At 60.8% G+C, this 23,465-nt stretch overlaps 1 protein-coding gene across 1 annotated transcript; it reads right to left on the reverse strand.

Moving 5' to 3' along the window:
* Window positions 1–2,581: 2,581 nt before the first annotated feature.
* Window positions 2,582–21,444, reverse strand: ZBTB32 (zinc finger and BTB domain containing 32). The gene is made up of 6 exons (XM_050930967.1): window positions 20,321–21,444; window positions 6,216–6,307; window positions 5,216–5,302; window positions 4,654–4,812; window positions 3,402–3,569; window positions 2,582–2,881 (listed from the first exon to the last, which is right to left on the reverse strand). The coding sequence occupies exons 1-6, from the start codon at window positions 21,442–21,444 to the stop codon at window positions 2,646–2,648; spliced, it is 1,866 nt and encodes a 621-aa protein (XP_050786924.1). The 3' UTR covers window positions 2,582–2,645.
* Between the last annotated feature and the right edge of the window lie 2,021 nt (window positions 21,445–23,465).

Below are 23,465 nucleotides of genomic sequence, written 5' to 3' on the forward strand. Positions count from 1 at the left end.
GTCCTGTATGGCACTTAGCAGGGGAGAGGACTACATCTCCCTGAAGGCATTGCCTAGGTAGGAGAGACGCAGTGCATCCTGGGATATGCAGCCCCAGCTCCCTTTCCATCCCCATGCAGCAACGGGAGGTCAGCTCCCAGCAGATCCCGTATCTATACAGCTGTGCCCGCGATTCAGACTCAGCAGCAATGTACCATGGGAAACACTGTCCTAAATCCTCAGTTCCGTCTCACAATGCCTGGGGGTGGCAATTAGACTACAACTCCCAGCATACATTGTGCTTATCCTGCCCACTCTTAGCCCAGGGCACCATGGGAAATGTAGTTTGAGACACTGATCACTACCACCCCATGGGCTGAAGGGGATAAAAGGTTTCAACTCCCAGGAGGTATTGCGCTGCATGTTATTGCAATGCACTGTGGGAAATGTAGTTCTGGGCCGACCAGCCCCCTGCCCCAGATTTTGCAGTAGTTGGCCAGCCAGTAGACATCACACCGATCCATGTGTCATATGCCCCATACGGCCATTGGGGATTCTCCTTGAGGAGGTCCCACTGTAAGGGGATGGGGCAGCAGGGCCTGCACCCAGTAGCAGAACATCCTTTTACTGGAGACGTCACGTGCTACAGATGACAAATGCCCCTTTTAACTAGTCTGTGGGGGGTGCTTGACAAACACAGAAGAGACCCAATGGGGCGCCTTTCTCAGCTGTATTCCTCACTGCCCGGTGGGTGAGAAGTGATGTCTGAATGGATTTGTGAGAGTCTCTGCAGTCACAGGACTCCCGGAGCGGGCAGGGGTGGGACAGAACTTTTGTGATCAACAGAAAATAACAGAGACCTTCAGTATCCCTGAGACATTTAATAGGAAATGTGATCCCTGCCCCCACCCCACCCCACACACGGCTTGTGGGGCCTGGTCACAAAGGGGCAAGAGACGGGACACAACACGCAATGGCCATCGGCCCCGCAACACAGCTGGCGAAGCCAGGCCGAGGGCAGGACATGAAGGACTGGCAGGTGAGGCACTCCGGTTGCTGTGGCTCGTTGAGCCTCGGTTTCCCCAATAATGGGAGACTCCGTCTGTCCAGACTGGGAAGGTCTTTGGAGCAGGGAGTGTCTCTGACTCAGTGTTTGTGCAGCACCCAGTGTGATGGGGGGGTCTGAGCAGTGCCCATGGCAATGGGAACCCCCGTCTTGTTGAGGAGTCTGTGCAGCATCCACAGGGATTGAGGAGTCAAAGCAGGCCAAGGGGTGGGGGAGCAAGGGGTGGGGGTGGGCAGAATAGAAGGGGCAGTGCCATATAAAGCCCAGCTATTCCTCCCCGCTCCCCAGTTCTCTAGTCCCTGGCCCTGGAGCCAGTTCTTACACCCCCTCCCTCCAGATAACTTCCCAGTTCTCTGCTTGCAGTTCAGTGTCGCCTGGATTCCTGCGGGCTAATGAGTCCCACCCCGCTGCTGGGTAACGAGTGACCCGTGGTGATCAAGGCAGGCCCTTCCCCAGCCACTTGTGACATTGCAGCCCAGGGCTGGCAGAATCTCTCCCCTCCAGTCTCAGCTCTCTGCTGGCCATGTGGGGTAGGGACCCCAAGCAGAGCAGGGGATCCTGGCAAGCTAATGACAGATGCCCCCTCCCCCAGTCAGCTACTGAGCACCAGGAGTCCCCGCTGATCGGGGTTCACCTAACACCTCCCACCCCCACGATAACTGGGGTCTCCCCATCCCCACACTGAGGGTGATGTTAGAGGTTGGGGCCCCACACATACAGCCCCCCTACATAGTGAGATGGGAACAGCAGGGACTGATCTACTCCATGTGGGCTCTTGTCTCTGGCCTGCAGCAGGTTCATGCCCTCAGTAGCTAGCTGCCCATGGTGCCCGTGCCACACGCATGACTCCCAGCCAGCGGGCAGCGCTCCCGGCGCGCTGTGTGTGACAGGCAGGAAAACAAGCCACGGATCTGTGTTCTGCGGGTCCAGCCATGGCCAGCTGTGCCCTCTCACCATGCCAGGTGCTGCTACACCCCACACCCTCCCCGTGCCACACACCATCGCAGATCCGTCTGCCATGCCGACGCTGGTCCCCGTGCCACGCACCATCACAGATCCGTCTGCCATGCTGACGCTGCTCCCTGTGCCACGCACCATCGTGGATCCATCTGCCACGCCAACACTGGTCCCCACGCCCTCCCCGTGTCACGCGCCATCGCGGATCCAGCTGCCACGCCGACGCTGGTCCCCGCGCCCTCCCCGTGCCACACGCCATCGCGGATCCAGCTGCCACGCCGACGCTGGTCCCCGCGCCCTTCCCGTGCCACGCGCCATCGCGGATCCAGCTGCCACGCCGACGCTGGTCCCCGCGCCCTCCCCGTGCCACGCGCCATCGCGGATCCAGCTGCCACGCCGACGCTGGTCCCTGCGCCCTCCCCGTGCCACGCGCCATCGCGGATCCAGCTGCCATGCTGACGCTGATCACCGCACCCTCCCCGTTCCACGCGCCATCGCGGATCCATCTGCCATGCCAACGCTGGTCCCCGCGCCCTCCCCATGACATGCACCATCGCGGATCCAGCTGCCACGCCGACGCTGGTCCCCACACCCTCCCCGTGACACGCATGAGTCTCCCGGTGCCTGCACTAGCACAGGCGGCTCAGGAGGAGCTGGAGGAGGAGTAGAGGTAGGTGGTCTCGATCGTCCAGTCCGAGGGCAGCTCCTCGGGGCAATGGCCCTTCATGTGCTTCTGCATGGCGGCCAGGCTGGGGCAGAACTGGCAGCACAGGGTGCAGCGATAGGGGGCGGCGCCACCGTGGGTCCGCAGGTGCTTGATCATGGCAGAGTAGTCGCGGGAGCGCTGAGGGCAGAGCTTGCACTGGAACGGCTTCTCGCCTAAAGGGGGCAACGGGCTGTGAGAGGGGGTATCCCCAGCCCCTCCCGCCTCCTTCCCTGCCTTGGCTCCCCAACCCTTCCCGAGCCCTATCCCACTGCCCGCCCCTTCCCCCCAGACCCAGCCTCACTTTCCTGGGGACAGCACAGGGGTTTGGGCCACGGCAGAGTTGGGTGCGGGAGAAGTTAGGGCTGCCCCCCCAAGACCCAGGGAGATGGGGGGACTAGAGTGCCCCCGACTCCCAGTGGAGGGAGGGCTGGGGGCGATGGTGTGGGAGCAATGCCTCAGCCTGCAGGGGCACAAGGCAGGTACGTGTACCCGGTTCCCAGGAGTTAGGAGGGGTGCAACACAGCCAGGAAGCACCAGGGGCTGAGGCCCCTGGGGGAGGGGCACACAGCACTGGTGGGGGGAGATGATGCCCATGGGAGAGGGGCACACAGCCCTGGGAGGGCTGATGCCAGTGGGGGAGGGGTACCCCACACGAGGGGGCTAGCGCTGTGGCTGGAGGGGGGTCCCACTCACCAGTGTGCACCCGATAGTGCGTCTCCATCTGGTGCTTGAGGGTGAAGCGCTTGCTGCACTCGCTGCACTCGTAGGGCTTCTCGCCTGGGGATGCCCGCCGGGGCCCCCGCAGCCCGGCCTCGGCCTGAAACCCACGGGCACAGAACTCCCGCTCCAACAGCCGCTGGCCTGCAGGGATAGCACCAGGGTCAGGCCTGCAGGTTGGGAGTGAGGGGCACCGGCTGGATGGGGGGGGCTGGAAGAGCAAGGGCTGGTGGTCAGGAGTGAGGGGCACTGGGCTGGAAGAGCAAGGGCTGCCGGTCAGGAGTGAGGGGCACTAGCTGGATTAGGGGGGTTGGGAGAGCAGGGGCTACCGGTCAGGAGTGAGGGGCACTAGCTGGATTGGGGGGGTTGGGAGAGCAGGGACTGCAGGTCAGGAGTGAGGGGCACTAGCTGGATTAGGGGGGCTGGAAGAGCAAGGGCTGCCGGTCAGGAGTGAGGGGCACTAGCTGGATTGGGGGGGCTGGAAGAGCAAGGGCTGCCGGTCAGGAGTGAGGGGCACTAGCTGGATTAGGGGGGTTGGGAGAGCAAGGGCTGCCGGTCAGGAGTGAGGGGCACTAGCTGGATTAGGGGGGTTGGGAGAGCAGGGGCTACCGGTCAGGAGTGAGGGGCACTAGCTGGATTGGGGGGGTTGGGAGAGCAGGGACTGCAGGTCAGGAGTGAGGGGCACTAGCTGGATTAGGGGGGCTGGAAGAGCAAGGGCTGCCGGTCAGGAGTGAGGGGCACTAGCTGGATTGGGGGGGCTGGGAGAGCAGGGGCTGCAGGTCAGGAGTGAGGGGCCCCGGCTGGACAGGTGGGGGGCGGGGGCAGGGCTGGAGGAGCAGGGGTATGGATCTGGAGTGAGAGGCACCAATGGGATGGGGGAAGGGCAGGGTTGGGAGAGCAGGGGCTGCAGGTCGGGAGTGAGGGGCGCTGGCTGGATTGGGGGGGCTGGGAGAGCAAGGGCTGTGGGTCAGGAGTGAGGGGCATCAGCTGGATGGGGTGGGGGTGGGGGCAGGACTAGGGGAGCAGGGGCTGCAAGTCGGGAGTGAGGGGCACCAGCTGGAAGTGGGGGGGCAGGGACAGGGCTGGGGGAGCACTGGTTTCAGGTTGAGAGTGAGGGGCGCCGTGGGATGGGGAAGGGCAGGGTTGGGGGAGCAGGGGCTGCGAGTCGGGAGTGAGGGGCGCTAGCTGGATGGGGGAGGGGCAGGAGCGCTCATGGCCCAGGCTGTACCCATGTGGCTGCGGCTGTGTCTGCGCAACGCCGTCTGGCTGGGGAACCGTCGCTGGCACAGCTGGCAGATGTAGCTCCAGGCGCCAGCTGGCGGGACCCGTGGGGGGCACCGTGGGCCGTACATCAAGTACAGCGTGGTTGACGCAGCCGTGGCTGGCTCTGGGGAGGAGCAGGAGAGACGCAGCTCAAAGATGGGCCCAGCCCTCCCCACCAGTCCCTCACCAGTTAGCCCAGCTGGCTCCTACCCTCCACCCTACCAATGAGACCCATGGGCCCGTGCAACCCGGGTTTTCCAGCCCCACTGCTCTCGGGTGACCCTATAATAACAACGTGCCCAGTAGAAACAACTGAAACATCCAGCTCCTCGCCTCTGCCCAGGGAGGACCACTGCCTCCCTGGCCCCCCGCTGTTCCTGCCCCTGGAGCACCCCCCACCCCCGCTGTCCCTGCCCCCCAGGGTCTCCCTACCACTGTCCCTGCCCCCTCAGGTCCTCCCCCACTGACAGCGCTCAGGGACCCCCTACTGTCAGTGCCTCAGGTCTCCCTCCTCCCGCCCCTCTCACCTCCAGGGGACGCTGTGCTCAGAGGCGGCAGGTCCTTGTCACAGCTCCGCTGGGCCCGGAAACGGGGGAGTGGGAGTGACTGGGGCCCTGGGGAGATGGAGCGACTGTCAGATGGGGTGTGGGGCAGACTAGGGGAGAGGTCTGGGGGAGGGGCAGTAAGGGTGGGGTCGAGGATCTTGGAGGGGAGGCGATAGTTGGGGTGGGGCTGGAGGACTCCGGAGACAAGGGCAGGAGGGTGGCTGGGAGGTGGTGGGGGGCCCGGTAGAGCCAATGAGGGGCAAGGTGGGGGGAAGGGCAGGGGGAGGTAATGGGGCAGTGGGTCGTTGGGGTCAGGGTCCAGGAACTGCTAGTGGGAGGAGACGGGCAGGGTGGGGCAGTTGGCAGGGTCCATACCTGGGTGGCACAATGAGGGGGGCGGATGGTGGGTGGTCCATGTGTGGGTGGCAGAGTGGCTGACAAGGTGGGGGTCCATATGTGGGTTGCCTGGGGGGCAGAGGGGCACATACAGGAGTGGCACAGTGGGGGCAGGGTCTGGGGTCAATACAGAAGTGGCACAATGGGGGCAGGGGAGTCCTTATGTGAGTGGCACAGTGGGGGATCCATACATGAGTGGCTCAGCGGGGGTGCAGGATGAGGGTCCATATGTGGGTGGCACAGTGGGGGGAACAGGGTGGGGGCCTTATGTGGGTGGCACCATGGGGGGATGGGCGGGGTCCTTACAAGGCTGGCACAGCGGGGGTGCAGGATCAGGGGTCCGTATGTGGGTGGCTCAGTGTGGGGAGAGGATGGGAGTCCTTATGTGGGTGGCACTGTAGGGGGGTAGGCTAGGGGTCCTTACATGGGTGGCACAGTGGGGGTGCTGGGGGGTCCATACATGGGTGGCAGAGCAGGAAGTGCACAGTAGGGGGTCTGTACGTGGATGGCACAGCAGGGGGGCAGGGTGGAGGGTCCTTACATGGGTGGTACGGTGGGGCAGGCGGGGGGACAGGGGATTCCTTACGCGGGTGGCAGAGCAGTGGGAGGTGCTGGGTATCTGGGCCCCGCTGGGGGCAGAGGTCGTACCCCGAGCTCTTGGCCGGAACCGCCAGCAGCCTGAGCAGAGGGAAACAAGGGGTTAAACAGCAAATGACCCACAGGGCTCAGGATGGAGACAGGCAGAATCTCCATTCAAAGCCCCCCATCACCTCCAGCCCCCCCTAGCTCTCACCCCATTGCTCCTGTGACGCTGTGTACTTCAGGGCAGCACCCTACACCCCCCGGTTTATCTTTATAAAAGGATTGTGTGGTATGCAGTGCAAAGCTTGTTGTGTCGGGTGTCTTCGGAAGGCTCCTGATGCACTGGGCATGGTTGTTACGGTGATGTTATGGTACGGTTACGGGTTACAGGTTGTAATTTCATGTATATAGTTATGAGGCTGAAAATGTGTCCTCATGACTTAGGGCAAGCCCAGGCAAAAACTCCCCAAGAGCAGCGGGACAATTCACACCTCATCAGCGCAGGTATGGGACAAACCCAGCCCAGCCTCACAGGAACAAAGGACACTGGCCTAGGCAGCAACAAAGGATCTGTTGGACTCTCAAGGGAGTCAGCTCCTTCCTTTGGCCTGTTTGGGACTGCGATGAGGTAATGCTCATCTGACTTCGGGCGGGGTGCGAAGCCAAGAGGGAAGAAAGGACATGAGAAAAGTAAGGGAGGTTTGCCAGGCTCTTCCTCTCTCTTCCACCTCCAGCTACAGACGCCACCACCAAGCTAGTGAAGCGCTGATCAAAGGGGAGAGCCTGCTGAAGAGCAACCAGCCAGCCTGTGGTGAGACGCATCTACGTTTGTAAGGGCATTGAAAGTGATAAGATCAGCTTAGAATGCAGTTTGCTTTCATTTCATTTGATCAAATCTGATGTATGCTTTGACTTAAAATCTGTCTTTGGAGTTAATAAATCTGTTTGCTTCAAGTAGACTACGCAGTGTGTTTGGGTCGAAGCATGTCAGAGACTCCCCTTGGGATAACAAGCCTGGGACATATCAATTCCTTTGTTCAATTGATAAACTAATTATATAAGCTTGCAGCGTCCAGCGGGCATAACTGGACACTGAAAGATGGAGGCTCCTAGGGTTGTATCTGGGACCAGAGATATTGGCTAGTGTCATTCAGTGGCACAATCCAAGGAGCAGCTTTAGGCCAGAGGCTGTGAGTGAACAGCCCAGGAGTGGGGTTCTCACAGCAGAGCAGGGTGAGGCTGGCTCCCAGAGTCAAGGATTGGAGTGACCTAGCAGATCATGGGCCTAGATAACACCAGAGGGGAACATCACAATCCCCTAGTCCCACATGGCTCTGACCCCATCGCCCCCTGGCCTCCCCACTGCTCTGACCCTCACTGCCCCCAACACCACATTGCCCCCTAACCCCCCACTGCTCTGACCCATCACTCCCTAGTCCCACTGCTCTGACTCCCATTGCCCCCAACCACTTTGATTCCCTTATTGTGTAAGCTTCTTGCCCTGGAGACAATAAGCTTAGAGAGAGGAGGCTCCCCCGGAGTCCTGACTGGCTTCGTAGGGAGTAGTTCCAGAGCATTGACCTGGTGACTCCATGACAACTGGTGGAAGCAGTGGGATAAACTGCACCCAGTGGACAGAGCATCCTGCAGTAAGTGACTGGGGAGCACTAAAAAGAAGAGGGATTAGCGAGAGATAGGTGTGCTGAAGGGTCCAAGAGGTGAGGTTCCAGGAAGCAGAGGAGCTTACAGCTTAAATCCCGAGAGAGAGTGGACCCCCGAGAAGGGCTGTTGCACTGAAGAGGTTCCTCCCAGCGACCATGGGAGCTGAGAGAGCACAGGCCTGTGAGTCCGTAACCACTTGGGAACATCTCGGAGATAGCCTAGAACCATCTCCTTAAGAAGGAGATTGTAGAGCTGTGCAGAAGGAGAGGGCTGCATATTGGAAATTCACTAAGACACAGCTGATTGCTCAGTTGGAAGAGGAGGATCGCTCTGAGGAGCCAGTTCCTGACTCAGCTGGGGCCGCGAGAGAGACTGGGAGCAGCCTGGTGTTCCAGAGACCCCTGACCCCGACTCCAGGGGGTCTCCACCAGGATCTGAGACGGATGCAATTGGAGCTGAGATCGAAGGACTTGGAGGACCATGAGAGACAGGGAAGCCATGAAGCAGAACAGCAGGAGAGACAGGCAGCAGGAACTGGTGATGGCTGAGCTGAGAGGCAGAGGGACCCATCCAGGTGTGAGTGGGGATGGACCCTGAGGTGCTAATTAGGCAGGGAACCTCAACACTAAATTGCTGCAGCAGGTTAAGGAGGGGGGAGAGACAGATGCCCGTCTCGCGGCCTTTGGGAGGTGGGCAATTGGAACCAGGCTGGCCCTGCCGAAAGGCTTCAGTGTCTAGCCCCCTTCCTGGGTCCCAAGGCCATAGAGCTGTTTAGCCAGATGGACGGTGTGGCCAACTGGCTCCCACTCCTGGCCCCAGCATATATGTCTGCATGGACTCTCCTGGGCTGAGGCCCAGGGTAACCAGACGTCCCAATATTACCAGGACAGTCTCGATTTTAGGGGACTTGTCCAGCGTTCCGACCTTACATCGGTTGGGATGCCCTTTGTCCCCATATCGGGGACCGTCCGACTGCAGCCACAGAACCACAGCCACGGTGCTGCTACTCACTGCTTCCTGGGGCAGCTCCCGCGCCCACCCACCAGCAGGAGTGCCATGTGCTGCAGGGGCGGGGCACAGAGCCTCTCTCCCCCCAGCCAGACCCAACCTGCCACCCTAGGAGCCAGCAGCCTGTCAGATGCTTCCCGGGATGGGAGCCGCCCCAGATGAGCCCCACCAGGACTCCCCACATCGCCCGCTGGCAGGTCCCTCTGGCTCTTAGGGTGGGGGGGCTCTGCGTGCTGCTGGCGCCTGCAAGCCCCGCTCCGCGGCTCCGGCAGCTCCCATTGGTGCTTTTCCCGGCCAATGGGAGCCACGGAGCTCGCGCTTGTGGTGGGTGCAGCACATGGAGAGTCTGGAGACTCCCCTCACCGCTCTGACCCTAGGAGCCAGCAACCTCCGGTAGGGCTGGTGAGTGCGGCCAGGGAAGGGGCAGAGTGTGGTGGAGTGAGTGTCTGGGAGGTGTGTGTGGCGCGCTGGGCTGTGAGGGTGTGGAGGGCGCTGGGCAGTGCGGGAGGTTTGTGTGTTTTGGGGTGCTAGACAGTGGAGGCCTGTTGGGGGGTGCTGGGCAATGGGGGAGATCTGTGTGTGTCAAGGCACTAGGCAGTGCGGGTCCGTGTGGAGCATTGTGTAGTTGTGGTAGGGCTGTGGGGAAGGGCACTGGGAGGGAGGAAGGAAGAGAGGGAGGGAAAATCTGTGTGTATTGGGAAACTAGTGAGTGGGGGGTTCTGTGTGGGGTACTGGGCAGCTGTGATGGGGCTGTGGGCAGGGGGGCGCTGGGTGTATGTGCACAGCACTGTGCATCTGTGGTGGAAGGGTTGTAGGGGGCTCTGGGCATAGTGGATCCAGGGGGCGCTGAGCAGGGAGCTGTGTGTCGCAGCATGGGCCCACCCCCAAGAGGAAGGGGCACGCTGGTAGCACAGAGCCAGGCGGACCAGTGTGCATCTGACTCCAATTGGCTGTGCACCTGTGTCTGTCTGTCTGTATCGTCCCCATCTCCCTCCTGCTCACTCAATGTGTCCTGATATTTCACTCTTGCGATCTGGTCACCCTACTCAGGCCCCTTGAATCCCCAGTGGGAACGGAAGGTGGTGGTCAATGGGAAGACATTCCTAGGGTGGCAAGACCCTGGGACAGAGAGGAGTGTTGTCAGGTCCTGGGTGGTGCAGCCTCACCAGGTGCTGAGGGGCTGTGTGACCTGGGCGAAGGTCCCAGGGATGAAGCCCCTCGCCCTGCCTATGGGGGATGACTATGTCTCTTTGGGACAGGATCCAGGCCCTGCTCCTGTAACGGCCAAGGATTTGAATTTGAATCCAGGGAACCAATCTGCTGAGACTGAAGTGTTCAGTAAAACGACCTGGCTGGCAGGGAGGAGGAGGTGCTAGGCTCAGGACACCTGCCTGTCTGTAACCAGTGCACTGGAGCTGAGTGGGGCAGAGATACTTCCCACCCCCCTGCATGGGGGGAGGTGGCTCACGCTGGCTTTCATGCTGTGAGCAAAGCAGAGGGCTCACTGCCTGCCCTCACTGGAACAGCAGGAGCGAAGCTGAGCCCAACGGGATCCACGACCCCAGCTGAGTGTGGGGAACCACAGCCAGGGCGGGACAGCTGCCAACCAGGCCTGCCTTGTCCAGAAGTGCAAAAAGCCCGGGGCAAGAGTAAAGCAGCCTTGAGACACCTGCTTGTCATAGAGGAGCCTTTTCAGAAGGTGGCACTGGTCTTGGTGAGGGATGAATGGGAGGGGAAGGCTCCCCCGATGGAGATTCAGTGGTGGAGTATGTACTGATGACCTCCTGAGGTCCCTTCCAACTCTGATATTCTATCTCTATGTGACTTTCTAGGAAAAGCTCGCTGAGTTCATGGGTCTGGCCAGGGAGAACCTAGCCAGGGCCCAAGGGAGGCGGAAGGTCTCATACGACCACTCAGCCTATGGCACCAGGGACCAGGTGAGGGTTCCCATCCCAGTGAGGACGAATAAGCTGCAAGCTCCCTGAGATGGGCCCTTCAAGGTCATCCAGCAGCTGAACGAGGAAAACGATGTGCTGGAACTGCCCAACCGGGCTCACAGCCACCGAGAGTACCAGGTCAACATGATGGAGCCATATTGTGACAGGGAGAGGCTGGTACTGGCCATGTGTGGCCAATTGGAGAAGGGTCTCTTCCCTTGCTGGAATCAATATGCGTCTCTGACCTACTAACCCCTGCCCAGCAGGCAGAGATCAGAGAGATGCTGCATTCGTACCAACAGCTGTTTTCCAACTGTCCTGGGGTCACTAACCGAGCTATCCACTGAGTGGAGACACCCTCCCATCAGGTGTGCCCCATTCAGAGTAACTGGGAACAAAGCCCAGGCCCTGGAGGGAGAGGTCAGAGACATGCTGGCTTTTGGGGTGATCCAGCCACCCACCAGTCCCAGGGGCCTCTCCCATGCTGCTGGTCCCCATGAAAGATGGGTCAGTCTGATTCTGGGTGGCCTATTGGAAGCTCAGTGCCATCACCATGTCCGGTGCCTGCCCATGCCTAGGCCTCATGAGATCCTAGACAAGTTGAGGGGGACTCAGTACCCCATGACCAAGGATTTCACCAAAGGCTACTGGCAGGTGCCTTTGGATCCAGATGCCAGGTTGAAACCTGCTTTTGTCACCCTTCTGGGGCTGTAGAAGTCCCTGGTCCTACCTTTCAGGCTCAAGGCACCAGCGCCAGGTGGATCAGTTACTTAGGGGGATGGAGAATTTTACCCTAGCTGACATTGATGATATTTGTGCAATTAGCCAGACCTGGGAGGACCATGTGTCCCAGAGCAGTGGGGGCCCAGGGAATGATGGGTTCAGAGTTGGCTGGTAGTTGGGGTTCTCCAAGATATCAGCTGTGACTTCCTGTTGCGGGATGACTGTCTCTCTTTGGGACAGGATCCAGGCCCTGTTCCTCTCGACTCCCCACCGCTCTGACCCCTATCATCCCCCGGCCGCCCACTGCTCCGACCCCTATCGCCCCCCAACCTCCCACTGCTCTGGCCCTCTGTGACAAAGTGCGTGTCCCATTGCTCCCAAGCAGAGGCGGAAGGGTTAAGTCCGCGCTCGGAGCAGGCAGGAGGTGCCATGGGGTCATTCAAGGGCTGGCCCAGGCTGACCCATAGCGATGGACAAGCTGAGAAGACAATGGAAACCCCCCACAGCCAGAGGACTCCCTGACACCTTGGCCCAGGGCTAAGCATGGGGTGTTGGGGAGGGGGAATGGGACCGACCTGGGGCAAAGCCCCAGACTTAGGGGCAGGGCTGGGCCTGGGGCAGGGACCACCCGAAGGGGGCTGGGATGCTGATGGGTTCATCCAAGGGACAGGTTAAAAGCTGGGGCATGGCACCGATCCTGTGTATCCAGGACCCCCTCCATTGCCCCATCGCGACCGCTGCCCTGAGCCACAGGTGACAGTCTAGCTCCAGCCAAGCACTGGGAGCTCCCACCCCTCGTTCTGGACCACATGGTTACGTCTGGCGTGCGCCGGCAGGCAGTCGTGCCGCAGTTCCAGGGCTGTTTATACAAGTACCAGCTGCCTTGGGGCATGGGTGTGTCCCTGAGCTCGAAAACTGCAGCTCACAGCATGGAGGGAGCTGGGTGCCAGATATAAAACCCAAATGTGCACCATCCCCTGCAGGTCCCCATGCTTAACCCCTGAGAGAGAGTGCACCCCCGAGAAGGGCTGTCACACTGAAGGGGGTTCCCCCCACGAACCGTACGGGGCCAAGAGTGGGCATGACCTTTGAGTCCATGACAGCCCCACAGTTCACCCTGAAGATCCCGTCACTGGAACCCATCCCCGGAACCCATCCCTCTAGAACCCAGCAGCCCCACACAGTTCACCCTGCAGCTCTTGTCCCCCTAAAATCCAGCAATCCCCCACTGTTCACCCTGCAGGTCCACATCCCCCTAGAACCCAGCAGCCCCACAAAGTTCACCTTGCAGGTCTCCATCCCCCTAGAACCCCGCAGCCCCCCACAGTTCAACCTGCAGGTCTCAATCCCCCTAGAACCCCGCAGCCCCCCACAGTTCAACCTGCAGGTCCTCATTCCCCTAGAATCCAGCAGCCCCACACAGTTCACCCTACAAGACCCCATCCCCCTAGAACCCAGCAAGCCCCCACAGTTCACCCTGGAGATCCCATCCCCCTAGAACCCGGAAGCCCCCCTGTGAAGAAGTTGATGATTTCTGTAGTGTTTTACATTAATAGCGTGTGTGCACCTCAGTTTCCCTGTGTGCTGCATGTTTAACAAGGTGGTGGGAGAGGGTTTGTTGTTGCAGAGGACCAGGGGTGACCTTGCCTATCAGCCAGGACCCCTGAGCAACAGCCTGGAGCTGGGGAACCCTAACAACCGGTGACCTGCTGATTAAGAGGCCCACCCCAGCTTGGCAGTCAGCTGGTTCTGGCCAGTGGGAACACAAAGGGCTGAGGAGAGAGGACCCGGTGACCTGACCAGCCAGTTCCAGCCAGAGGGGAACAAAGAACTGAAGAGAGAGGGCCCCAGTGACCTGTTTACCTGGACAGAAGACAAAGGACAAGGAGGAGCTGTTGGGGCCGGGATGCCCAGCTGGAAAGCTCAGGGGCTCTGGACTGAAGAGAGGGAGCAGGCAGAGCCCGCCGGGATGCAGGAGAGACTTAGATGTACTGTGCTGAGGGAGGCCAGGCCTGAGAGTTTCCTGTGCTGGGTTCAGACGCTCAATAAACCCTCCTGTTTTATGCTGCCTGAGATTCTCTCCGGTCTAGAGAGCAGGGTGGCATTATTCCCTCTGGGAGTGGAGGCCCCAAGGGTCCAGAGCAAGTGGCCTCCCTGAGGGGGCCCATGACAGGCATGCAAGGCTCAGAGAGGTGCGGTTCCAGGAGGTGGAAGGGCTTAACCCCCGAGAGAGAGTGCACCCCCGAGAAAGGCTGTCACACTGAAGGGGTTCCCTCCAGGGACGTTATGGGGCCAAGAGTGGGCACGACCTTTGAGTCCATGACACTCCCACAGTTCACCCTGCAGATTCCATCCCCCTAGAACCCAGCAGCCCTCACAGTTCACCCTGTAGGTCCCCTCCCCCTAAAACCCATCAGCCCCACACAGTTCACCCTGCAAATCCCTTCCCCTTAGAACCTGGCAGCCCCCACCCCCCACAGTTCACCCTGCAGATCCCATCCCCCTAGAAACTGGCAGCCCCCACAGTTCACCCTGTAGATCCCCATCCCCCTAGAATCCAGCAGCCCCCATAGTTCGCCCTGTAAGTCCCCATCCCCCTAGAACCTGGCAGCCCCCCACAGTTCGCCCTTCAATTCCCATCTCCATAGAATTCAGCAGCCCCCCACAGTTCACCCTGCAAATCCCCATCCCCCTGGAATCTTGAAGCCCCCATCAAATGATTTGGAACCCAGCTGCCCTCACCATATGCCACAGAACCTGGTCGCGCCTGGAACACGCCATTCCACAACCCAGACACCTCCAATTCTTACTCTAATAACCACCCATACTTCTAGAACTTGGCTGCATGTATCGCTCTAGAATGTGGCAAGACCTCGCCCCCCAGCACCATCCACATTAGAATCCACCTGTCAGTACCACCAGGGAACACTCTAGAACCTCCCTCCCAGCAGATGATCAGAGTGGCTCGATGTGACGAAGTGGGGGACTGTCTTGGTTTTTCCTTGTTTTTCCAATGGTTTGCATGCAGAGGGGGTGAGACTCAGTTTCCCTGGGTGTTACTGGTTTAACAAGGTGATGGGAGAGGGAGTTGTTGTTACAGATGACTGGAGAGGGAACTTGGGACCCCGGCCAATGGCCTGGAGAATGGATACCCCAGCGACTGGTGACCTGGCGACCTGGTGACCTGGAGGCCCAGCTCAGGAGTCACAGCCAGTTCTGGCCAGTGGGAGGACAATGGACTGTGAAGAGAGGACCCCAGTGACCTAGCCAGGTCCAGCCAGAGGGGGCCAGAGGACAGAAAAGAGGAGAGGAGGCCACGGTGACCCTGTTTACCTGGAGAGACAGAGAGACAGAGGCAGGGCTTGGGGGAGGTGATATCAGATGCCCAGCTGGGAAGCAGGGGAGCTCTGGGCTGGAGAGGGAGAGCAGGCAGAGCCCACCTGGGTGCAGGGGAGACTGGGATGTACTGTGCTGAGGGAGGCCAGGCCTGAGGCCCAGAGAGTTTCCTGTGCTGTGTTCAGATTCTCAATAAACCCTCCAGTTTTACACTGGCTGAGTGTCACTCCAGTCTAGAGAACAGGGTTGCATTATTTTCTTTGGGGAGTGGAGGCCCCGGGGGTCCAGAGCGAGTAGACTCCCTGAGGGGGCTCATGGCGAGAAACAGGTGTGCTAAGGCTCTGAGAGGTGGAAGGGCTTAACCCCCGAGAGAGAGTGGACCCCTGAGAAGAGCTGTCACACTGAAGGGGGTTCCCCCCACAGACCGTACGGGGCCAAGAGTGGGCATGATCTGTGAGTCTGTGACACTCTAGAACCCACCCAGCCATGCATTTTCCTCCAGAATGGTAACATCAACATGCTGAAGCAATCTAGAACCCACTCACTCCTGTGACTCTAGAACACTCTCCAGTTGTGTGGTGCTCTAGAATGCAACCCTGCTGTTCCTGCGTGATCTTGAACTCCACCAGGCACCACACCCAGACTGCCAGCACCCTGCTGCCTGGCCTGCTACATCTACAGGTCTGTCTCATCTTACGCAGGGGTTCCATTCCACAGTTAGCGCGTAAAGCGAAAATCGCATATAGTCAAAATTACATTGAGTTGAATGGCGGGTGATTGGCAGGAGGAATCGCCCACACTACAGAAACAGTATTTAAATTATTTTTCTCCCTTTTTTTTTTTTTTGCCAACCGCGTAAAGCTGAAAACACGCATGTTAAATGCGCGTAAGATGTGACAGACCTGTACTTGGCTCACTGTGGCTCTAGAACTCTTGCTGCAGCTGGTTTTGGTGGATGCAGGTAGCTGGAGCCCCGAGGCCAGGGCTTAAGGCACCCCATTCCCACCTGTCTGGGTTCAGGCTCCACACGCACCTGCTAGACACACAGCACTGTGGCAGCTGAACCCTGGGGAGCTGCTGGGCCAGGGGCACTGCTCAGCAGAAGAAGAGATGTGGGGAGCAGTCCCCTGTGACAACATGGCAATTTTCGTAATATTTTTATGACCTCTATGTGTGCCTCGGTTTCCCTTGTGCATGGCTGCCGGGTATGGGGTAAAGTCCGTTTTTGCTCTCAGGGCAGACTGGGAGACAAAGCTATAAATGTCACCTGGCCGGCTGAGCTGTGATGGGTCGTTAACGAGGTCATGAAAATGGACTCACTAACCCCATGTCAATGGGAAATTGAAAAAGACAGCTGCAAAACTGATCGCCAGGACGTAGCCCCCAGCCAGCCCATGACCCAGAGGAGCTGCGATTTCCCCGCCTCAACGCAGGGGAGCTGGGCAGAGACCTCAGAACAGGGAAGGTGCATGATGGGGGGCACAGGAGCTGGCATCAGTCCTGGCAGAGTGGACAAGGCCCTCCAGCGAGTTGGGCTCCATTGGCCATGCTGAACAGGGTGAAACAGAAGGGCCCAAGGTGCAGCCTAGAGGCACTGAGGCCATGTGGCAGAAGGACGTGAGCCCCTTTGGGGGCCTGGCACATCGTAGGGGCTCCACTGAGGAACTGTTCCAAACCTGGGGCACGGCCCCAATTCTGCACATCCATGACACCCCCACAACCCCAGCTGATGCCCAGCTCTGAGCTCAGGGCTGAGCAATGCGGTGCCTGCCCCAGCTGGGCACTAGAGGGCTCCATGCACCAACAAATCTTAGCTGGCTCTAAATCACAAAAAGGGAATACATAGCAAATGGGAAAAGGAGGGAGTGGAGAGCAATGACTATCACTGAGAAGCTTGGAATTATAGAAACTGGATAAGGGAAGCAAAAGGATGCCAGACGCAATCTGTGGCCAGCAGAGAGAAAGACAATGAGAAGGAGTTTTTAAAGTATATTGGGAACAAAAAAGAATCCTAAATGCTCTTGGCCCTGTGCTATTTAACATCTTTAACAGTGACCTGGAAGAAAACATAAAATCATCCCTGATAAAGTGTCTGATGACACAAAAATTGGAAGAATGGGAAATACCAAAGAGGGCATGTCACCGATTCAGCACGATCGGGGTGGCTTGGTAAACAGGGCACAAGCAAACACTCTGCATTTTAATACAGCTAAATGTCAATCTATCCACCAGGGACCACAGAATGTCAACGGAGGACAGCTCCAAAAGAGGCGACCCTGGCGTCTATAAACAGGGGAATCTGGAGAAGCCAGAGGTTATTTGGCTTCTGTACTTGGCCCTGGTGTGAGTGCAGCTGGGACCCTGTGGCCAGCCTGGAGCCTTCCAGAAGGGATGTAGATAAATTGGAGAGGGGTCGGAGAAGAGCCTGAGAGGACAGACTCCAGGCATGGGATCAATTTAGCTACACAGGGGGCAGGTTGAGGGGCGACTTGGCTGCAGTCTGTGCATGCCGACAGGGGCACGGCTCATTAATAATTGGGTCGTCAGAGGAAGATCTGCCCCATGGAAGGCTGGAAACTGAAACCAGACCCATTCAGCCCAGAAAGCAAGTGTCCCTTTGGGACCTGGCCCGAGTAACAGAGGTGCAGGCTGGGGCGCTGTGTGGGGCGAGGGGGCTGGTCCCACAGCGAGGGGCTGAGGCAGAGCTGGGCTGGCGAAGGGCACACAGTACCCTGTGTGCAATATACATGCATCCTGCCCCACGGCTGGGAACAGGAAAGAGCCGCTACGCGATTCCCTGCCCCCTGCGTGCCCCACACAGGGTGAAAGGTTCACATCTTCAAACCACGGCAGCTGCTCAGCCAGAGGCTGTGGGTCGGTACAGGCGGGTGCGGGGCGAGGCTCTGGGACCCGCAATGCACGGGAGGACAGAGCGTGATCACAATGAGCCCTTCTGACCTTATAGCCTCTGGGTCTAGGAGGCTGTGAACTGGGGCTGCCCAATGTCCAGCCCCCATATGCACCCCGAGATCCACCCCCACAACCCATATTCATCCCCCAATCCACCCTTACAACAATAGCCCCTCTGCCCCCAATCCACCCCTATACCCATATCCCTCACTGCTCACACCTAGATCCACCCCTACACTCCATATCCCCCCTGATACCCAATCCACTCCTACACCCTATATCTCCCACTGCCCCCGCTGCTCCCACCCAGATTGACCCTACACCCCATAGCCCCCTGCCCCGATCCACCCCTAAACCCCATATCCCCCCGCTCCTCGATCCACCCCTACACACCATCTGTCCCACTTCCCCCACTTCCCCCACCTAGTTTCACCCCTATACCCCATATGCCCCCTGCTTCTCCCAGATCCACCCCTACACCCCATATCCCCCCTGCTTCCCAATCCACCCCTACATCTCATATCTCCCACTGCCCCCACTACCCCCACTCAGATCCCCCCCAACACCCATAGCCCCCTGCCCTAATCCACCACTAAACCCCATATCCCCCTGGTCCCCAAACCAACCCTACACCTCACATCCCCCTGCTACTCCCAGATCCACCCCTACAGTAGCTCCCCTGCCCTCCCGATCCAACCCTCTACCCCATAGTCCCCTGTCCCTGATTCACCCCTACCCCCATAGCTCCCTGGCCCCACCCAGATTCACCCCCACACTCCATATCCCCTCTGATCCTCTGAGATCCACCTCTAGACCCCTTAGCCCCCTGCCCCGATCCACCCCTAAACCTCATATCCCTACTGCTCCCACCTAGATCCACCCCTACACCCCATGTCCCCTCTTCCCCCGATCCACCCCTACAGCCCGCTGATACCCCTTCACTTCCTCACCCTCCGAATTAAAGTAATTTGGCCTAGAGGAAAATGTGAACGGCTCTAGGGTGATGGGGGGGAAGAATGTGTCATCTAGGAACAACTCAGCCCTTTGAAGTCGGGCGTGTGGGTGTGGGGCTGGCTAGGGGAAACCCCAAAGGCGAGTCAGCCGGCCACCCCCTCCCATGGGACCTATTTCATCTCGAGCTCCGCCGCTCTCTGGGGCAGGAACCTGCTGGGCTCAGGGTCTGTGTGTCACTACGGGTGGGAGAGACCCTGAGCCATGACCAGCATAACTGCAAACCAGAGAGATCGGGGGATTTCCCCCCAGAGTGCCAGGCCAGGGCTGAGGTACTCGGGAGCTCCCCCCATGAAAAATGCTTTCCCTCCCCTCAACACCCCCTGGCTGCAGTGCCCTTAGCCTAGTGTTAATCCAGCTGGCCCAGCGCCAGGGACAAGCAGCCTCTGGCCACAGCTGCGAAAGGTCAGCGGCAATTGGCAAGGCGCATGCGCAGCTGGTCCATGCCTGCCCCTGGTGCCCTGCTCAGAGCTGCAACAGCACCTGCCATGCCTGCCTTCACGGGGAGGGTGTCCCAAGGAGACCAGACAGGAAATGAGTGACACAGCCAGTTCCCACAGAATAGGGCCCACAGCTGAGAGCCAGTGTGCCTCAGAGTCGCGGGGGGAGGGAGGGCAGCAGCCTCATGGCCTGAATCATCCCCCCGGGCTCACAGCCCCCCTGCTCTAACAACTAGGCCTCACTCCCCTTCCAGGGATAAACCCCAGGAGTCTTGGCTCCCAGCCCTCTCCTACTCTAACCCACTAGATCCCACTTCCCTCCCAGGGACACGGATAGAACCCTGGAGTCCTGGCTCCCAGCTCCCCCTGCTCTAACCCACTAGACCTCACTCCCCTCCCAGGGACACAGATAGAACCCTGGAGTCCTGGCTCCCAGCTCCCCCTGCTCTAACCCACTAGACCTCACTCCCCTCCCAGGGACAGGGATAGAACCCAGGAGTCCTGGCTCCCAGCTCCCCTGCTCTAACCCACTAGATCCCACTCCCCTCCCAGGGACAGGGATAGAACCCAGGAGTCCTGGCTCCCAGCTCCCCTGCTCTAACCCACTAGACCCCACTCCCCTCCCAGGGACAGGGATAGAACCCAGGAGTCCTGGCTCCCAGCTCCAACCCACTAGACCTCACTCCCCTCCCAGGGACAGGGATAGAACCCAGGAGTCCTGGCTCCCAGCTCTAACCCACTAGACTCCACTCCCCTCCCAGGGACAGGGATAGAACCCAGGAGTCCTGGCTCCCAGCTCCCCTGCTCTAACCCACTAGACCCCACTCCCCTCCCAGGGACAGGGATAGAACCCAGGAGTCCTGGCTCCCAGCTCCCCTGCTCTAACCCACTAGACCCCACTCCCCTCCCAGAACTGGGACTAGAACCCTGGAGTCTTGGCTCCTAGCCCACTCTGCTCTAACTCACCAGAGCCAACTCCACCCCCAGGGCCAGCCAGGGATAGAACCCAGGAGTCCTGCTCCCTGCCTCCCCCCACCCACTCCCATCACCTATGGCTTCTCTCCCACCTCCACCTCGCTCACCTCTGGTCTTCCAGTTGCTTCTCTCTGCCTGTGATCCCACTGGGGGTGCCCAGCTTCCCCATCTCCAGCCCGCAGGGGAAGGGTCGGACGTAGCCATGGAAACCCACCGATGCTGAGAGGGCCATGTGCCCAGGCCCCAGGTTGCCCAAGGGCGAAGGCAGTGACTGCAGCTGGTAGCTGAGCAATGGTGGGCAGGGCTGGTAGCCAGAAACCACCCCCTCTGGCCCCCAGAGTGCCTCTGGCAGCCAGGGATGGGCACGGTGCTCCTGAGGCAGTGGCCGGGCCGTAGCTGTGATGATGCTTTCCCGTGGCTTGAGGGAGGACTGTTCAAACAGGACCCAACTGGGTGCCAAGCTGCCATCTTGGATTTGGCTCCCTTTACTGTCTGGCCTACCCAGGCAGGGCCCATCGGTCAATAAAACTAGGTCGTGGTTGCCTGGTGACTTCATCTGGGACATCCCATCTGCTGTCTCCTTCCTCGCATCTTGGGCGCGAACCCCATCATGGCTGCCAGCCCAATCACCAATGCCAACTCCATCATGGCCGTCAGTCCTGTTGCCAATGCCCACTTCGTCAGGGCCATCAGTTCTGTTGCCAATGGCAACTCCGTCATGGCCACCAGTCCTGTTGCCAACTCCACCATGGCCACCAGTCTTGTCACCAATGGCAACCCCATCACAGCCACCAGTCCTGTCTCCAACACCAACTGAGTCATGGCCGCCAGCCCTGTCGCCAATGCCAGTCCCATCAGGGCCACCAGTCCCCAGCACCCTGAGGCACGCCTGCTCCAGCTCTTCCATCTCCAGGTCCCGGGCAGTGGCCAGGAGGCTGGTGAGCTCCTCAGGTGCCACCTCAAGGCTGCCAGTGTAGGCAAAGTCCAGGGCGTGCTTGAAGGTGGCAGGCGCAAGGAAGTCCAGATTGCAGAGCTTTCTGGGGCCCTGTGGCAGGAGGAGCCGGGCCAGGGTGCGGCTGGCGCAGGCCAGCACCAAGCTGTGGGCCGGGAAGTCCTGCTGGCCCACGCGCACCAACACGTCGCACAGGGCCCGCACATGCCTCAGCTCACTGGCCCGGTGCAGCAGCAGGTCCGGGTGCGAGGGGCTGTGCAGCCTGACCTGCCGCGCCATCTCCCTGCCACGGGGCTCAGGGGCGCTGCCGGTCAGGGGTCAGCTCCTCCATCAGATGCAGGGCTCTTCCTCCTGGTGACAAGGGGAGAGGGAGATCATCAGTGGGGATGGGCTGCACGAGATGGCCGCCAGGCTCTCAGACCCAATGCTCAGGGATGGCAGGAGTATGCGTGGAGAAGGGGGCTGCACAAGATGGCCACCGGGCTCTCAGACCCAATGCTCAGGGATGGCGGGAGCGCGCAGGGGTGAGGAGGACAGTAGAAAATGGCCACCAGGGTCACAGACCCAATGCTCAGGGATGGCAGGAGTGTGTGTGGTGAGGGGCGCTGCAAAAGATGGCTGCCGGGATCTCAGACCCCAATGCTCAGGGATGGCGGGAACATGCTTGTTGAGAGGAATTTGAACCCCTCCCCCCTCTCATTTCACTTTAGTTACACAGACATTTGGGGGCTACAGTTGTCCCTCATTCCCCTCCCCTCTTGCCAGCCCTGGGCGGGACTGTGCCTGGAGGGAGGGGCTGGCAGGAGGGGTGTATGGAGGGGGACGATTGTGGGGGAGGGCAGAGGGTTGCTGGGGGTTGCGGGGAAGAGGTGGTGGCCTTGCAGGAGTTGGGGGCATTGGAGTGGGGACTGGCAGAAGTGGGGGTTTGGGAAGAGTGTGTTGGGAGAGGAGATGGCGGGAGCGGAGGGCAGAGGGGCATATGGAAGTGGGAGACGCATGAGCAGGGTCTGTGTGGGGGGTGGGGGTGGGCCTGGGCCAGATGGGAGAGGGGGCATTAGCCTGTCCTGTGGGGGGCAGGTCCTGGGCTGGCTCGGTGGGGAGTGTTAGCCTGTCCTGTGGGGGGCAGGACTGGGCCGGCTGAGGGGGCCGTGAGCCAGGCCTGGGCTGGCTGAAGGGGGGCTGTGAGCCCGTCCATCGTGGAGCGGGGCCTGGGCCGTCTGGGGGTGGGGGCCTGAGCCCAGCCTGCTCATGGCTGGGGGGGCCATGAGCCCATCTCGCGGGGGGCAGGGCCTGGGCCGGCTGGGGGGGCCGTGAGCCCATCTCGCGGGGGGCAGGGCCTGGGCCGGCTGGGGGCGCCATGAGCCCATCTCGCGGGGGGCAGGGCCTGGGCCGGCTGGGGGGGCCGTGAGCCCATCTCGCGGGGGGCAGGGCCTGGGCCGGCTGGGGGGGCCGTGAGCCCATCTCGCGGGGGGCAGGGCCTGGGCCGGCTGGGGGGGCCGTGAGCCCATCTCGCGGGGGGCAGGGCCTGGGCCGGCTGGGGGGGCCGTGAGCCCATCTCGCGGGGGGCAGGGTCTGGGCCGGCTGAGGGGGCCATGAGCCCATCTCGCGGGGGGCAGGGCCTGGGCCGGCTGGGGGGGCCCTGAGCCCATCTCGCGGGGGGCAGGGCCTGGGCCGGCTGAGGGGGCCGTGAGCCCATCTCACGGGGGGCAGGGCCTGGGCCGGCTGGGGGGGCCATGAGCCCATCTCACGGGGGGCAGGGCCTGGGCCGGCTGGGGGGGCCGTGAGCCCATCTTGTGGGGGGCAGGGCCTGGGCCGGCTGAGGGGGCCATGAGCCCATCTCGCGGGGGGCAGGGCCTGGGCCGGCTGGGGGGGCCATGAGCCCATCTCGCGGGAGGGCAGGGCTTGGGCTGGCTGAGGGGGTTGTGACCCCACCCAGGGGGGCAGGGACTGGGCTGGCTGAAGGGGCCATGAGCCAGGCCTGGGCTGGCTGAGGGAGGGCTGTTAGCCTGTCCCATGTGGGGCAGGGCCTGGGCCATCTGGGGGTGGGAGTGTGAGCCCGGCCTGTGGGGGGCAGGGCCTGGGCTGGCTGCGGGTGCCATGAGCCCATCTCGCGGGGGGCAGGGCCTGAACCAGCTGAGGGGGCCATGAGCCCATCTTGCGGGGAGCAAGGCCTGGGCCGGCTGAGGGGGCCATGAGCCCATCTTGCGGGGGGCAGGGCCTGGGCCGGCTGAGGGGGCCGTGAGCCCATCTTGTGGGGGGCAGGGCCTGGGCCGGCTGAGGGGGCCATGAGCCCATCTCGC

Source organism: Gopherus flavomarginatus, chromosome 20, assembly GCF_025201925.1.
Source record: "Gopherus flavomarginatus isolate rGopFla2 chromosome 20, rGopFla2.mat.asm, whole genome shotgun sequence".
NCBI classification, from domain to species: domain Eukaryota; kingdom Metazoa; phylum Chordata; order Testudines; family Testudinidae; genus Gopherus; species Gopherus flavomarginatus.

Bases quoted from the DNA above. Each gene is read 5' to 3' on its own strand.
- ZBTB32 (XM_050930967.1), bottom strand. From the start codon at position 21,444: ATGGCGCGGCAGGTCAGGCTGCACAGCCCCTCGCACCCGGACCTGCTG. The intron at 5,303-6,215 runs GTAAGGAATCCC...CCATCTCCCCAG, and splicing joins CCCACTGCTCTGCCACCCGC to GGCCCCAGTCACTCCCACTC. The intron at 2,882-3,401 runs GTGAGTGGGACC...TGCCCCCTTTAG, and splicing joins GCACTATCGGGTGCACACTG to GCGAGAAGCCGTTCCAGTGC.